This window comes from Babylonia areolata, chromosome 4 (assembly GCF_041734735.1).
Source record: "Babylonia areolata isolate BAREFJ2019XMU chromosome 4, ASM4173473v1, whole genome shotgun sequence".
NCBI classification, from domain to species: Eukaryota; Metazoa; Mollusca; class Gastropoda; order Neogastropoda; family Buccinidae; genus Babylonia; species Babylonia areolata.
The window spans coordinates 52,369,548-52,382,690 of NC_134879.1; the positions used below are offsets into that span (position 1 = coordinate 52,369,548).

General features: G+C 42.8%; 1 protein-coding gene across 5 annotated transcripts in view; it reads right to left on the minus strand.

The window, feature by feature from the left end:
* The window catches only part of LOC143281295 (muscle-specific protein 300 kDa-like), a 167,998-nt gene that overhangs the window by 112,754 nt on the left and 42,101 nt on the right, over positions 1 to 13,143 (minus strand). For all 5 annotated transcript variants that reach the window (XM_076586452.1, XM_076586448.1, XM_076586451.1 and 2 more), the window contains exons 21-32: positions 11,499 to 11,819; positions 10,833 to 11,009; positions 10,128 to 10,268; positions 9,206 to 9,526; positions 7,436 to 7,762; positions 6,287 to 6,598; positions 5,303 to 5,623; positions 4,619 to 4,897; positions 3,324 to 3,479; positions 2,285 to 2,491; positions 1,670 to 1,789; positions 448 to 648 (exon numbers count right to left, since the gene is read on the minus strand). In XM_076586452.1, coding sequence (XP_076442567.1) covers positions 448 to 648; positions 1,670 to 1,789; positions 2,285 to 2,491; positions 3,324 to 3,479; positions 4,619 to 4,897; positions 5,303 to 5,623; positions 6,287 to 6,598; positions 7,436 to 7,762; positions 9,206 to 9,526; positions 10,128 to 10,268; positions 10,833 to 11,009; positions 11,499 to 11,819 — 2,883 coding nt within the window. The remainder of the gene's footprint in view (positions 1 to 447; positions 649 to 1,669; positions 1,790 to 2,284; positions 2,492 to 3,323; positions 3,480 to 4,618; positions 4,898 to 5,302; positions 5,624 to 6,286; positions 6,599 to 7,435; positions 7,763 to 9,205; positions 9,527 to 10,127; positions 10,269 to 10,832; positions 11,010 to 11,498; positions 11,820 to 13,143) is intronic.

Below are 13,143 nucleotides of genomic sequence, written 5' to 3' on the forward strand. Positions count from 1 at the left end.
TCCCAGGTGTTAAATCAACAGATACAAGAAAAAAACAAATAATTCTTTAAAAACAAACAAACAAGAGGTGAACATTTCTTTTCATCTACAAGTTTTTGCTTCTTCTCCTATATCATCATTCTTTCCAGTTCAAACTTTCCTTTGCTTCCTCACTGATTCTGCCAGGTAAAATCTAACCACATGGCTTCTATTCCATGCAGTCAATCACAAGCCTTTTTTTTTCTCCGAAACAAAAATCCAGCACTGAGATGATGCTGAAAAGACCTCAAGGCCTGACTAAGCGCGTTGGGTTACGCTGCTGGTCAGGCATCTGCTTGGCAGATGTGGTGTAGCGTATATGGATTTGTCCGAACGCAGTGACGCCTCCTTGAGCTACTGAAACTGAAACTGAAAAGAAAATATAACCTTCCCAGCAAGGGGGAAAAAAACAACAACTCCATCACTGACCTTGTGCTGGTCGAGGGAGCGTTTGACGTCTGCCTGGTTGCTGAAGGCAATGTCCTGCTCCACCAGAGGGGTGACGCCCTCCAGGACCCTCCCCACTCCCTGCTTGGCATCATTGTACGTCTGCCACAGGTTGCCCACCCCGCTGTAGTACTGGTGCTGCTCTCCCAGCTTCTTCTGTATGCGCTCCCACACTTCGCTCACCTGGTGTACAAGTATACAAAACATATACATGCATACATACATATATATATATATATATATATATATGATTATCTACTTTTCAATAATGATGACAATGACAACTGCAACAAAGACAACGATGATGTTGACAACAGCACCAGCAATAAAGAACAACCAAAATCATAAAAACAACACTAACTGTAAGTAAATAAAATAAAAATAATAACAACAATAATAAAGATAAACAATAATTACGATATTTCTTAATTAATCTCATCAATGTCTATCATGGCTACATGCGCCTGCACCCACTGTGTTTAGCATGTGAATGAAACTAACTAAACTGACATCCGCCATCTACAGCATGGAAGACAACTTTCGTTATTACAAGCTTTTGGTCTTCTCTTATGATCTTTCTCATGTTAAATGAGCATTGTTCTCTTGAGCACTGGCAATAAGTAAAGTGCCCTTTGATTCTGCAGGTCAACAGCTTTTATAAAAAAATCATAAATGTTTCATACTAATAATTAGATTACTATCATTATTATTATTATTATTATTATCATCATTATCAATTTAGATTTACACTGCACTGAAAACTTACATGAGGAAAATACTAATGCTCTTCATTTATATCTATATATTTCATATATTGTTTTAAAGATTTTTTCTTTCTTTCTTTCCTTTTCTTTCTTTCTTTTTTTCTTTCTCTTTAAAAAAAAGAAAGAATTAAATGAATTAACTCTCTCCATACGAACGGCGAAAGAGACGACGTTAACAGCGTTTCACCCCAATTACCATCATCAAAATATTGCAAGTGGAAGGCTCTTATACTGAAGAGGTGAATGTTGACAAAGAATACCATAATTCTGACGACGAAAGCTAAAGGTTGGGTCATTCAGACACCCACTGGACATCCGAGGGGTCTGTGTAGAGGAGAAGAGAGGATTGGCCGTACTGAGTGAGTTAAAATAGTCTCTAACTTTACAGAACTGACAGTGGCAGCTGATAATTTATTAACACAATATTATACATGACCGACCTGTGCCAGCTGTGACTGGACCTGTGTTGATTTGGAGGGGTCAGCATGCATGATCTGTCGACCCAGTTCACGCAACTGTTCATACTCAGGGTTGTGGGAAAACATGTCGTCTCGGATGTCCTGCAAAACATTCAATAATACACCCACTGATAAATACCACCAATTTCTAATCAGTTAAAGCAAATCTTTACATTTAAATGTAAAGAAAGGTGTATCAGTAGGACAGCTATGTAGTGATATGTATTTTCTCATCAGAGTGAAGAGGACTGAAGGAGTGTATAACAGTAGTGAAATCATCAGGATGCTTTAAAAAAACAACAACAAACATCTAAAAACATTCCTTTTCAAGCAGTCATTCTACACAATCAAGGCACTCCCTTCTATACCTGTGTGCTATGGATCCACAACTATATCTTCCACATGTATTTGTATGTACATGCATGCATGTGTGTGTGTGTATGTGTGTGTGTGTGTGCGCGCGCGTGCGCATGCATGCAAGTGTGTGTGCGCATGCTTTGTGTCCAACTGATGTGTTACTGTAAAGCGCTTTTCTTGAGAGGTTTGAAAGCACTATACAAACATACTACTGTCATATCATCATCATCATTGCGTTACCTCGATCTCTCGGACCAAGTCACGGATGCCCTGCAATGAGGACGACGCCGGTTTGGCAGCGGAGAGTCTGGCCTCCACTTGCTGTAGGGACCTGACCAGGGTGTCCTTGCGCCCTCCAAAGTCGTCGCTCAGCTGCAGCAGCTCTCCCAGGTGCTCCTCCTTCTGTGCTGCTGTCTGCCCCACCTGGTCACACAGGTTCTCCAACGCCTGGGAAAATACACACGTTCATGCTGGATGGAACTGGAAGTGTTAGTGCGTGAAATGTCTACAACACAGACTGGACAAGCAGAAATACCTAGTGTACAAAGAGTGCTGCATATTGCGTTGTGTTGTGTTGTGCTGTGCTGTGCTGTGCTGTGTTGTTTTGTGCTGTTGTTGTTGTGTTGTGCTGTGCTGTGCTGTGTTGTTTTGTGCTGTGTTGTTGTTGTGTTGTGCTGTGCTGTGCTGTGCTGTGCTGTGCTGTGCTGTGTTGTGCTGTGCTGTGTTGTGCTGTGTTGTTGTGTTGTGTTCATCACAGCAGATGTCTCTGTGTGAAATTCAGGCCGCTCTCTCCAGGGAGAATGTGTCGCAACATTGCAGCACCATCTTTTTTTTCTCTTTTTTTTTCTGTCTGCAAGTGTAACTGCTTTCCTTTTTTCGCTATGTTTGAAGTTTTATGATATCGATCACATATAACGGAAAAAGATCAACAAAAAGATATTTTACTGCTATTCTTCTCTGCTGACTAAACCTCTTCTCTACTGACTAAACCTGCCATTTAGGAAAATCACTTCAGTTAATGCTTCTTCGATTTGTTACCACTGAAACTACAGATTCTTGATCCAACCTTGAGCATATTTTCAGTAGAAAAAAGTCTGGACCCTTAACATGACTAGTTGACGACCTATAATTGTGTGCACTGGTTGATTATTTGCAAAATTGGTGCTAAAATCTGAAGTAGCTTCTTGGTAACACACACACACACACACACACACACACACACACACACACAGAATCTGACACTTTCAAATGAAGGTCATGTGTGTGTGCAGGGTCTTACCTGCAGCTCTGACCCAAAGTGGAGAGTTCTCTGGGTAGCGCGGTCCTTGATGACCATCTGTGCGGAGGTCATCATCTCATCCAGGACCTCTGCCTCCTGGTTCCAGGGACTGAGGGTCTTCCTCACATCCTGGATCTCCCCCAGGATCCTTGCCACCTGCAAACAGTGTCACATCCAAGACTGCTGCTGGAGAAAGGAAAAGGGTCTTTATTTGGGGAGGGGGGGAGGGGGGGATGGGGGGTTGTGTGTGAAAATTTCTTTCTTTTTATTGTTTCTTTTTCTATCTTTTCTTTCTTTCTGTCTATTCTTACTATAATTTTGTCGTATGCATGTCAGGTTTTTTCTGTGTTTTTTTCTTTGTTTTTGTTTTTTTTGCAAAAATGACATGCAAACGACAAAGTTATAGTAAGAACAAACAGCACATAAGTTGGTATTCAGCATGTACAAATAGTATACAACAGAACTGATATATAAAAAGAAAGCAACAAAAAAAAACCCCGTAAATAAATGAATTAATCAATGAGTCAATTTTTGTTCATATTAATGGTGATGATGATGATGATGTAAATGAAAAGCTTTTTGTTACTTTATTGCTCCAAGTGCTGCATAGGGTTTTATGACATAAATTTTGTGCACATCAATATGTTAGTATATGTGTGGGGAAGTACAGGAAAGAAGAGGGGCGATGAGTATGTTTATAGATGTGTGTTTGAGTCTGTGCCTGTGTGTGTGTGTGTCCGTGTGCATGGATGTGTGTAAGAGAGTTTATGGTGGACAGTGTCCACATGTTTGTGTAAACACATGCATGTTTGATTTTTTTTATATCAGTTCCTCCTATCACTGAATGCACTGTGAACATTTTTTCGCTTTAAGAAACATCAATGATAAAACATTTTTATTAACATGGGATTGGGATGAATAATAATTCACCACACTATGCACCCTTCTTGGAGTTAAACATGTCCAGTAATATGCACTGCCCTCTATGTATATACTTGCACACCAACTTGAACATAGTTCTGTAAGCACGACATGAAAATAATCATAATACAATGATATCAATTTACTTTATATAGCACCTTTCAACGTACATTCTTAGCTGCACTGTACAACGTAAAAACCAACAAGTAAAGCATGCAGTTAAACACTAAAATGAAAATTTACATGCATGCCCCTGCACAGACATATGATGAAGAAAAGAATAGGTCTTTATTACAAAGTGTACCAGGGTCACAAGGGATAGTGGGGTGGGGGGGATCGTACATAAAAAGGTACAAACAAATCAGACAGCCCACCTCTTCCTCTTTGATATCTGGAGCAGCAAGTCGAGCCTGCAGGTTCTTCAGCTTGGCCTGAGCTGACTTGTGAGTGTCACTGTACTTGCTCCACTGCTGGCACAGCTTCTCCCGCTCTCCTATCAGGTCCTCCATTTTGGTGTAGCCGTCCACCACCTTGTCGAAGCGGTCCATCAGGATGGCCCTCTCCTCCTCACTGCAGTTTTGGATCAGGTCCTTGAACTCCTGCTGCAGGGCCTGGAAGGCTGGGTCCTGCTCCCCGCACTCCTTCTTCATCGCCTGTAGGGGGCATTCCACAACACAGCATCTTTGTGATGTAAACTAAAGATATGAAAATGATGTACAACATCTGGCATTAAAATTGGGATGGTGCACATTTTATTCCTTGATAAAGATAAAAAGTCAAATAATTTTTGCTTGTTTTAGTCCACTATTTTACCTTAAATGCAAACAATTGTGAAAAGACAATAAATCGAAGAAAGAACGCAAATGCACAGACACATGGACATGCACACACACACACACACACACACACACACACACACACACACACACACACACAAGCACACTCACACACAAACATGCATGCAAGCACATTGCTGCATACTTCCCTCCTCCCTCCTCCAAATGCAGAATTCAAAAAAGAAGGAAGAACAATCGGGCCCAAAGAAAATGTGACTGTACCTTCAGCTTAGCCAAGGTGTCCCCCACTTCATCAGAGTAGATCTCACTGCCAGAGTCCAGCTTCCGCTGCATCTTCTTCACCCACTTCTCCATGTCGTTCAGACGTCCATAGAAGTCACGCCTGTGCTGTAATGCTGAGGCAAGAGTGCTCTGTCGCTCAGCGACTGCAGCGTTGGCGTCATCGAAGCTGCTTCGCACAGCGTCCTGTTTGGATCTGAGCACCTGCAGACCTTCGGGGCTGGCATGGGGAGCCACCTGCTCAAACTGTCGCTGCAAGGCATTCAGCTGAGGCTGCTGGCTGCGAACCTCTTCTTGCAGAGCCTGTGGAACAGAAACATCACCACACGTCTTGGGAAAGCCTAAAAGATATAGGGTAACAAGATGTTTCATGTTTCATTTTGGGGGGTATTTTATACATCCTCAAATCATTCAAACTGATTTAACACTTGGAAGACAACAAAGACCTTGTACAATGTACAGTGATAGGACTTTGATAGTAGTTAGATTATTACAAAAATCTAGGAATATGTTTTTTGTATATCTTATTTGTCTTATCAACAGTGACGAGGCATGACAGTGCTATCAACAGTGACCAGGCATGACAGTGCCATCAACAGTCACGAGGCATGACAGTGCCATCAACAGTCATGAGGCATGACAGTGCCATCAACAGTCACGAGGCATGACAGTGCCATCAACGGTCACGAGGCATGACAGTGCCATCAACAGTGACGAGGCATGACAGTGCCATCAACAGTCACGAGGCATGACAGTGCCATCAACAGTCACGAGGCATGACAGTGCCATCAACAGTCACGAGGCATGACAGTGCCATCAACAGTCACGAGGCATGACAGTGCCATCAACAGTCATGAGGCATGACAGTGCCATCAACAGTCATGAGGCATGACAGTGCCATCAACAGTCACGAGGCATGACAGTGCCAACCACATGATAAGTGAAAGTCATGGTATGTCCACTGACCTTAGCCAGGGCCAGCTCATGCTCCAAGACCTGCACGTCCGTGGTGCCCACGTTGGGGTCCACAGCCAGTCTGTTCTGCAGCCTGTCCAGGTTCTCCTGGAAGTTCTCTAGCTCACTGTTGTAGGCGTTCCAGGCGCCGTACATCTTGTCCACCTTGTGGGAGCGATCCTCGGAGGAGGAGATGATGCTGGCCCAGCGTTTCTGAACGCTGTCCAACTCGCGGGCCATGTTGGGCTGTTCCATCAGGTACCCTGCCTCCGTGCTCATCTTGTCAAAGATGGGCAGGTTCTCCTCACACTCACGGAGAAACGCCTGAAACAAGGGATTTGTGACTGTGGAAGAATGGAGATCACAACACACTGAAAATCATAAACCTCAAAACAGGCTTCATGGATTCAGTAGTGGTAAATGTTAAACATAGTGAAATCAACTGAAAGGCCTGTAACAAGGGTTGCATCACTGGGGGAAGGAAGGAGATGACAACACAATCATAACCATAAACTTGAAAACATTCACCTGTGGACCCAGTTATGGCAAATGTTAATCAGTGGTAAACTGCATCGCATTGAAATCAAACAAAACCATACAAATTTGAGGCTGTTATATTTGCCTTCCTGATAACAAATAATTCACTATGGATACTTCATATGTCATGTTATGATCATACATACCTTGCCAGTGATAGGCTTTATATCAATCCCCAGCTTATAATAAAACTTCCTCAATGAAGTGTGTACCTATCTACTAATGCAGGGCTAAGAATGCTAGGGTGGAAAGCAATTGTTCCCATCATATATACATCCTACATTTTGTCACTTCAGCCTCCCTACTCCTATGCCCCCATTCAAACCAAAGACAAGGAAATGAAAAGCAAAATAGACTGTCAGAGATACTTTCCTCCGGTAAGAATTTAACACTGAAAAGTCAATGCCACAGAAGCTACAGACCTGGGGTGGGTTGCATGAGCAAACCTGGCAGTGCTAAGTTTGCTTAACATTAAGAATGTTTCCAACTCCACACTAAATTCTATACACTTAGGAACATTCTTAACTCTAAGCAAACTTAGCGCTGCAAAGATCGTCTCGTGCGACCCGGCCCAGCTCTGCAAGCTGCCTGACAAACCATCATGTGAAGGATGCATCCACTGACCTGGTGCAAGTCATACAGGTCCTTGGCTTCTTCCAGGGAAGCACACTTGGGCAGTTCTGTGGCACAGTACTTCTCTGCCTTGACGATCCAGGGCATCAGCTGCTCATGCAGCGACTGGTAGCGCTGCCAGTGGGCCACGTTGCCTGACAGTGCCGTGCTGCGGTCCTTGGCTCGCGTACAGAGGCTCTCCCACTGGCGCCGCACACTGGTGAGCTTGGACTTGAGGGCCGCCGTCTCTCTGGACCGGAAGTTCTGGGTCAGACCCTTGGCGTCCTTTTCCAGGTTCTCCAGTGTGATGTGGTTTTCATAAACCTGGCTGGAGATAGCCTGAAACATGGAAAGGTTTGGTCATTATGTGAATGACGCATCTTGTGATGTGGTTTTCATAAACCTGGCTGGAGATAGCCTGAAACATGGCAAGGTTTGGTCACTGTGTGAATGACGCATCTTGTGATGTGGTTTTCATAAACCTGGCTGGAGATAGCCTGAAACATGGAGAGGTCTGGCCATTGTGTGAATGACACATCTTGCGATGTGGTTTTCATAAACCTGGCTGGAGATAGCCTGAAACATGGAGAGGTTTGGCCATTATGTGAATGACACATCTTGCGATGTGGTTTTCATAAACCTGGCTGGAGATAGCCTGAAACATGGAGAGGTTTGGCCATTATGTGAATGACACATCTTGCGATGTGGTTTTCATAAACCTGGCTGGAGATAGCCTGAAACATGGAGAGGTTTGGCCAATATGTGAATGACACATCTTGCGATGTGGTTTTCATAAACCTGGCTGGAGATAGCCTGAAACATGGAAAGGTTTGGTCACTGTGTGAATGACGCATCTTGTGATGTGGTTTTCATAAACCTGGCTGGAGATAGCCTGAAACATGGAGAGGTCTGGCCATTGTGTGAATGACGCATCTTGTGATGTGGTTTTCATAAACCTGGCTGGAGATAGCCTGAAACTTGGAAAGGTTTGGTCACTGTGTGGAATGACACATCTTGCGATGTGGTTTTCATACACCTGGCTGGAGATAGCCTGAAACCTGTAAAGGTTTGGTCACTGTGTGAATGACGCATCTTGTGGTTTTCATAAACCTGGCTGGAGATAGCCTGAAACATGGCAAGGTTTGGCCATTGTGTGAATGACACATCTTGTGAAACATGGAAAGGTTTGGTCATTATGTGAATGACGCATCTTGTGGTTTTCATAAACCTGGCTGGAGATAGCCTGAAACATGGCAAGGTTTGGTCATTGTGTGAATGACGCATCTTGTGAAACATGGCAAGGTTTGGTCATTGTGTGAATGACGCATCTTGTGAAACATGGTAAGGTTTGGTCATTATGTGAATGACGCATCTTGTGATGTGGTTTTCATAAACCTGGCTGGAGATAGCCTAAAATTGTGTGAATGAAACATCTTGTGCACCGTGGCACAGTTTGGCCATTGTGTGAATGATGCATCTTGTATATAGAGGAAACATATGATATCTTTTAAGGAAACATATGATATCTTTTAAGATTTAATATCTTATTAAGTCAAATTTCAACAATTTTCAAATCCATCCAGAATCATGCAAGTAGACTGAACTTAAAAGAAAAAAAGCAAGGCTTTACCTGTCAACTACTTTATCTGATTAATCGAATTTGTGTTGCTTACACTTGGTGATTGCTTACACTTAGTGATTGCTTACACTTAGTGATTTAATTTTTTTTAAATGATTTTTACAAAGTTAAAGGAAAATCACTCAGAAAGTCATGATCACTACCTCTGCCTTCCTGAGCTGGTTTTCTGGCGTCTCCTTCTTGTTCTCGTACACCTCGTTCAGCTTGCCCTCCTTCTCGTTCAGCCAGTCACAGAAATTGTTCAGCCGCTTGTAGTACTCGCTCCACTTAGCGATGGTCATTTCCAGGTCGGCCAGCTTGGCGTTCAGGCGATGGCCCACTCCGTCCAGACGCTTGTCGATGTCAGTCATCTCCCCCTTGAGAGGTCCCTGGCGCTCCCGACTGGCCCCCTCACACAGCAGGGCGTTCAGTTTGGTCATCTCACTCAGACTGCCCTTCAGCTTGTTCAGCGTGGAGTGCAGCTCCTGCAGGCCATCAACAGCCACCATGGACATTGAGATACACAACTCCTTGTCAGTTTGCTTTCTCAACAGGTTGTGAATAAGGAATGTTACAAGTATATAATACAAGAATACTTTATTACATCTGAAAGAGACATTGTTGATATGTTTGCTGAAAAAAATGACATTAAAAAAGGCACTTCATCCAGAGTACAACAAAAAATTGACCACTCAATACAGTGCAAATTCATAAACAGCTGTGTGTTCAGTTTGGTCATCTCTTGGTTAAAGAACTTTATCAACATTAGTCATTTTCCTCCCAAAGTCCAACAACCTACTCTTGGTCATGCGAGGTAGTAACAAAGTAGGGTATTGCTATTTTGGAAATTCGCATAAGTCTTCCAATGAACCGAGAAATCCATCCTTGGTCACCCTGAAACATCTGGCTAACAGGGCTCTGGTGAAGCTGTGACAGGTTTAGCAGGCCAACAGTGGATATCAACTGATCAAGAAAATGAAAAGAAAACAACTGGAGAGTAAAACAGATGGATCAAAACAGAAATCAAGCAGGAAATGAAAAAGGACAAAAAGCCTGGCTAGAAAAAAAAACAACACTGGCACATACCTTTTTGGACTGTAGTTCCTTCTGTGCTGACTCCTGGGCCAGTATTTCAGGGGGTTTCTCCAGATCACTCTCTGCTTTCTTCAGGTACTGCAGCAGAGTGTTCTTCTCTCCCTCATACTGCTCCCAGTCCTTCACTTTTTGCTGAAACCATCAAACACAACATTATAGCAAAGGGTTCTTGGTGGCTTTTCTTTTATTCTGTTGCAGGATTTACCAGCAGAAAGGCAAGTAAGCAATAAATCATTTTTACATACACTGCTTATCAAAATATGGCTTGAATCAATGATCCTCTGTGTGTGTGTGTGTGTGTGTGTGTGTGTGTGTGTGCAAGCATGCGTGGGTGCGTGACAGCGTGGGCGGGTGTGGCGGGGTTGTGTGGATTTGTGTGTATGGGCTGGTGTGGCGTGCATTTGTGTTTAACATGTTCTTGCCACCATCTCTGTATGTGTGTGACCAAGCATGTGCATTTGTTTCCAAGGGCATACATCCTGTCAAGAATCAGGTTTCGATTTTGTGTAAATGGCACTGTTAGCAAAACAAACCTCTCTTTATCTCTCTTTTTGTCTCCCTCCAACCCCACAAACCTGAACAAACTCCTCTTTCCAACTTCTATTGAAAAAAAATTCTAAATGCACATAAAACAGTTAACAGCAATGTCAAAGAAATGCACATGAAACAGTTCAGAGCACGGTTTAATCAGCAAACCTTCAGTTTGTTGTGCTTGGCCTGAGCTAGCTGGTTGGTGTCCCGCCACTTTCTGTCCAGATCTGCCACGGTCTGGGAGATGAAAGCCGGAGCGTTGCGATCTTGCTGCAGACGTTTGCCTTGCTCTATGTCCTTCTGCACATTGGCCTTCTCTGACTCCAGCTTGGTCAGCAGTGCCTGTGAAGAGTGAAGGGAATGTTTTTAGACACGCTTCTCTGTTCAGAAATGAAAGAAAGAAAGAATAAAGGACAGGTAAATGAATAAAACAAGAACAACGTTTTTAACTATCTGCCAGTGTGTTTGACAAAACACAAAGTGTTAAAACCAGACTACAAAATATAAGTTAAAAAATGTTTCCTTGCGATATAACATTATAGGGAATGATGTACAATATATCATTTATTCACACAGATATAGCTGTCCATAAACGACCCAGATCAAATGTCAAGTTCACTTGAAAACCTGTGATTTGATAACTGGTGATGCAACAATGGACTTAAACAGTCTACAATTAATTTATTTTTAAAAAAACATACACAAATTTGAGATTGATCATTTCTAATACAATTTTGCTTAATTTTCCTCCAAACAGTGCCACTTTCTGCACATCACAAATTTTTTTAAACAGCCCCCTGCAACCCCCTCCCACAAACAGAGCACAGTGACCTCATGTTCTTGCAGATAAGCCCTGGCGTCATCCAGACTGTCAATGACAGGGTTCTCCATAGCCAGACGCTGCGCCTCATCCAGCCAGTTGTTCTTACGATCCACGTTGTCACGGAACTCAAAGCCTTTGGTGAAGATGGATGACTTGCCCATTGCCGAGTCCATGTTGGGTCGCAATCCTTGGAACCGAGCCATCAGCTCTCGCAGCCGTTTCCGCTCAGCAGCGGCGTCAGAGTCTGGTGCGTCTTGCAGGAGTTCTTCCAGGCTTTTTTCCAGACGCTTAGCCTCCTCCGCGTTTTTGTCCATGTTCCGCATCTCTTTCTGCACACAGTATGGACACAATATGCATCTGCTGCTGTGTTACATGAACTGCATTCAGGTGCGGTCTGCAGACATTGGTGTTGATTACTTTCTGAGAATCACCATCAGTAAAGAATGGTTTTATGAAAAAAAACTATGTCGTAACTGTTAAAAACGAAATTCCGTAAAAATTAAAACCGACGATATGAAGATTAACTATGGAATATAATGTGCACCAAAACATGTAATATACCCACATTTATATATGCATGCTATGATGCATGTGCGCATGCACATACATACATACACACACACACACACACATACACACACAGAGAAAATCTAAGCCTGAATCTTAAGCTTAAGAACAGAAAAAGTACATTTTCATTTCAACTTATCTACAGGACTAAGGATCTCTGTCTGCTAATGATCTTTTTCTGTTACATATATTGGCGTAATTTTCATTTTAGAAAGAAACATACCTAAATGGCCTAAAATTCAATTTGGAATCAATTAAATCTATGATACTCGTAACTGTACATAAACTTAAGCTTTGTATTGACAGCTGACAAAAGCAGAAAAACGGCACATGCCATTTAGAAATTAATGAATATACTGAACTTGCTAACACTGAAAGCTATACCAATTGAAAGGGGAACTTAAATATACTGACGTGGGTGAACAAGTTCCACAACACACTGGAGAAACAAACCAATGAAGGAAAAAACAAAAACAACACAGGGGTGTGGGTGGAGTGGTGGCTTGGGGAAGAGGCAAGGGAAACCAAGGGGGTCAACAGTATGACAACTGTAAATCTTTTAGCTGTTTTAATAATGATAGTATTTATATGCCGCTGAATCTTGTGCAGAGACAAATCAAAGCGCTTTCGCACCAGTCATTCACTCCCATGCATAACTCTAAAACTGAAGAAACTGAAGACAAGGAAGAAGCAGGGGAGGGAGGCTATCTTGTGAAGAGGTGGGTTTTAAGGCCAGACTCGAAAGAGCTGAGTGCGGAGACCTGACGAAGCGAAAGAGGAAATTCATTTCAAATGCAATGTCCAGAGACAGAGAAAGAATGGCGTCCAACAGTGGAGTGTTTGAATCTGGGTATGCATAAACAGAGGGGATCCGAAGCCAATCATAGAGAGCGAGATGGAGTGTAGAGGTGAAGGCAGCCACAAAGATAGGAAGGGGCAGATTTATGAATACATTTATAACATAGAGTGCTGATCTTATACTTTATTCTGTGTGAGACAGGGAGCCAGTGGAGATGTTGCAAAATAGGAGTGATGTGCTCAGATCTTTTCCTTCTGAGGACGAGTCGGGCAGCAGAGTTTTGTATG